At 47.0% G+C, this 3,324-nt stretch overlaps 5 protein-coding genes across 5 annotated transcripts; all 5 read right to left on the reverse strand.

The window, feature by feature from the left end:
• Nucleotides 1–252, reverse strand: DICSQDRAFT_73895 (uncharacterized protein; the record flags this gene model as incomplete). Its single annotated transcript, XM_007371737.1, has 1 exon — nucleotides 1–252. A coding segment is annotated over one exon (252 nt), but the record flags the coding sequence as incomplete, so codon positions are not given.
• Nucleotides 253–738: 486 nt separating this feature from the next.
• Nucleotides 739–999, reverse strand: DICSQDRAFT_73894 (uncharacterized protein; the record flags this gene model as incomplete). Its single annotated transcript, XM_007371738.1, has 1 exon — nucleotides 739–999. A coding segment is annotated over one exon (261 nt), but the record flags the coding sequence as incomplete, so codon positions are not given.
• Nucleotides 1,000–1,068: 69 nt separating this feature from the next.
• DICSQDRAFT_26061 (uncharacterized protein) lies at nucleotides 1,069–1,230 on the reverse strand (the record flags this gene model as incomplete). The annotated part of the gene is made up of 1 exon (XM_007371739.1): nucleotides 1,069–1,230. A coding segment is annotated over one exon (162 nt), but the record flags the coding sequence as incomplete, so codon positions are not given.
• A 387-nt stretch (nucleotides 1,231–1,617) lies between these two features.
• On the reverse strand, nucleotides 1,618–1,863 carry DICSQDRAFT_37172 (uncharacterized protein; the record flags this gene model as incomplete). The annotated part of the gene is made up of 1 exon (XM_007371740.1): nucleotides 1,618–1,863. A coding segment is annotated over one exon (246 nt), but the record flags the coding sequence as incomplete, so codon positions are not given.
• A 444-nt stretch (nucleotides 1,864–2,307) lies between these two features.
• Nucleotides 2,308–2,859, reverse strand: DICSQDRAFT_73897 (uncharacterized protein; the record flags this gene model as incomplete). The annotated part of the gene is made up of 1 exon (XM_007371741.1): nucleotides 2,308–2,859. A coding segment is annotated over one exon (552 nt), but the record flags the coding sequence as incomplete, so codon positions are not given.
• Nucleotides 2,860–3,324: the final 465 nt, after the last annotated feature.

Consider the following 3,324-nt stretch of genomic DNA (forward strand, 5'->3'; position numbering starts at 1 on the left):
CTTGCGTTCGAGCTGACGGATTCGCAGAGCTAGGAGATCAGCATGTGACATGTTTTGCCTAAAGCCTTGTACCATAAAGGTTGCTTCCCGCAGGTCCATTGGTAAGACTGGATGTACACCATGTAGTAAATAGTATGGGCTGAATCCTGTTGACCGTCTAATTGTAGTTCGGTCTGCGAATATTACATGTGGTAATAGAGATGGCCATCGGTTGATCTGACCTTCACATGCCTTGACCAATGCTTCTCTCATGATAAAGTGACCGCGTTCTACAACTCCGTTTGCCTTAGAATTATACGGCGAGATGCGGATATGGTGTATGCTGTATCTATCCACCAATATCTCGAATGCTCCTTTAGTTTCTGATCCGTTATCTGTCACAACATGTTCTACTGCTCCATATCTGCAGAGTATCTGTTCCCAAAAGAAGCGGGCTATCTCTTGTGATGATGCTGATCGGAGAGCCTTCGCTTCAGTCACACCTGATAGGTCATCTCGACATGCAACTATGCAGGTGTATCCTTGTGCGAGTGGCATATGCATTACATCCATATAGACTTTGACAAATAGTCCTGCTGGAGTTGAAATTGTGATGGGTACCTCTGATTTCTTGACACTTCTGACTTGGCACTCATGACATGATCGTACATGATGTCGAACATCGCTGTGGTAAAATGGCCAGAAGAATCTCTGTCTAATGGTCTCAAAGGTAGCCTTCTCCCCTCTATGCCCTAGTTGCTCATGTGCTTCTTCAAGAACTTTCCGTCTTGCGCTTTCTTCTAGTAGTACCCGTACCGGAATTCTGTTCGGATATTGCCTGTACATGTGACTGTCTTGTACGAAGTACCGCTGGACTTTCTTCATGAACTTGTATCTGGCGGCTGTTGACGTGAACTCTGGTAGTACTGATGTGGTCAGAAATTTATGAATGGTCCTCAGTGTATCGTCTTGAGCGGTGGTTGCTGTGAGCAGCACAGAGGCCTCATCTGATCTTTCCATGTACATAGCAATACCTTCCTCCCATTTATTATCCTCATCAGGGATTATCTCCTCTCCTTCGGCCAATGGTCTTCGTGACAAGGCATCAGGTCCTTTATGCTTCGTTGCGGGGACATGTATTAACTTATGCGGATACGTAAGTATTTCAGCAATCCACCGGTTGATAACTGCATTCGGCTGGAGGTCTGGTGCAGCTAGCATGCCTTTAATGTACTTGGCATCAACCTCTATGTGGAGTTCCTTCACGCCCACCAAATATAGTCTACACTTCTTTAATGCTCGGTACAGACCATACAGTTCCAACTTGGCCTGACTATAGTTGGCTTCTGTCTTGTTCATTGGAATGGAACCATATCGTGCTGGTCTTCGTTTGTTGTTCTCATCAAGCTGTGACAGAATGTAGCCTACTGCATACTTGCTTGAGTCCACAGCTAATATCACCGGTTTTGAAGACGAGTAGTCTATTGGACGAAGTGCGGGTGCAGATGAGATTAGATCCTTCATCTCATCAAATGCTGCCTGTCTCCGTGCATCCCACACAAACTCTACTTTGTGTCCGGTGAGCTCACGTAGTGGCTTTACTTTCTCTGAAAAGTCTTTGATCCAGACCCGCACTGTACCGCAGAGGCCTAGAAATCCTCGCACTTCCTTTACTGTCTTTGGCACTGGCCAGTTTCTGACCTTGTCCACCTTGTCGTCTTCTGGTACTCTTCCTTCGGGGGTGCACTTTTGTCCGACTATGACCACATTTGGTCTACAGACTTGTGCTTTTAGTCCTGAAATCTTGATTCCTGCATGTCCGACTCGATGTAGTATCCGGTGCACATCCTGTGCATGCTCCCATATGAACCGTCTAATGCCTGGATTCTCCTTCAACACTTCAGGATTTCCTTCCGCATCTGGGTAGCATGTCTGCGGTCCTCTGATTGGTAAGTCATCGATGAACACGTTAGCTACATGTGGGATCTCATCTTGCAATATAAATGTCATGCATGCCTGAAACTCAGCTGGCGAATTTGTGAAACCCATTGGCATTGATGTAAGTCGCAACAGTCCTAGTGGCGAGTGGAATGCTGTCATATCCCGACTGATCGGGTGAAGTCTACGTCCATCAAATGCCCAAAACAGATCTAACACTGTATAACATTGTCTTCCTGCAAAAGGTTCTACAAAGTCGTCTAGTATCGGAGGAAGCCCTGCCTCCCGAATGGTAACTGCATTCAATTTCTGTAGGTCGTGCACGATCCGTAGCTTTCCGTTCTTCTTGAGGACACAAAACCATCTTGAGCGGTATGATGATTGACATCGCTCATATACTCCGGCTTCTAGCTTTTCCCGCAGGAGCTTGATTACTTCATCTCTGATACCTGGTGGAATTGGGATGTTCTTCTCCACCCATGGCACATGCGGAACTGTTGGTATAATGTATGGCGAGAAGTAATCCTCGTGGAATGTTCCTCTGTCTGACTCCTCAAATGCGAGTACACCTTCGTTCAGGCGGAATATGTGCTGGAATAGTCTCTCCTCTTCCGGCCAGAGAAATCCTCCTTCATTTATCTTCATTGCCTCCAATCGCTCTTTCGTTAACTTTCCAGTTGGCACAAACTCTGGCGGGTGCGGAGATAGATACGGTAGCGTGAGCAATGGATCCTCCGGTATCTGCCGAACTACTCGTGCTCCTTCTGGAAAGACTCCTGGGATTGGCTTCACTTGCTGAGCTACCGGCTTATACCGTCCCGAAAATACGTGAGCTTCTGATAGTCTCTGATCTTCTTTATTGTTGCTTCCCCAGTCTATATCCGCAATTGCTTCATCTTCCTCGTAGTACACCTCAAACACGTAATCCTGCTGACTATGCATCTGATCGGTACTGGTTGGTTCTCGGTTTGTAATCATTGGCAGGCGCTTGCTTGGGTGGTGCACGTGGTACTTAGTAATCTTGGTTGTTGCTGATGACTGATGTGTTAGTTGAGAATATGTCGTGTTGTACACTTGTTTGTCGTTGGTGTAGTGTTCCAATGATGGTTTCGCAGTGCCGAATCACGTGGCCAGTTTTACGTCTTAGCGAGGACGGTACCATCCATATAAACGCACTCTCCGCCCTCTGGGCATTTTGATGTTCCTTCTTTTTCCCAACGCCTGCTGACTGCCTGGCACTATCGTTGTTTTCTTCGTTGCAAAGGCGGTGGCCGCTATGGCTACTAGACTTCTAGTCGGTCATCAGCCATTGCCATTGCGATGGATGACTGCGACGGTAGTGGTGCGCAATCATCTATAGCTCCTAGCATTTGATAGCTCCTCGGGTACTCTCTGATTTCCCCTGCT

Source organism: Dichomitus squalens (genome assembly GCF_000275845.1).
Source record: "Dichomitus squalens LYAD-421 SS1 unplaced genomic scaffold DICSQscaffold_230, whole genome shotgun sequence".
Taxonomy (NCBI): Eukaryota; Fungi; Basidiomycota; class Agaricomycetes; order Polyporales; family Polyporaceae; genus Dichomitus; species Dichomitus squalens.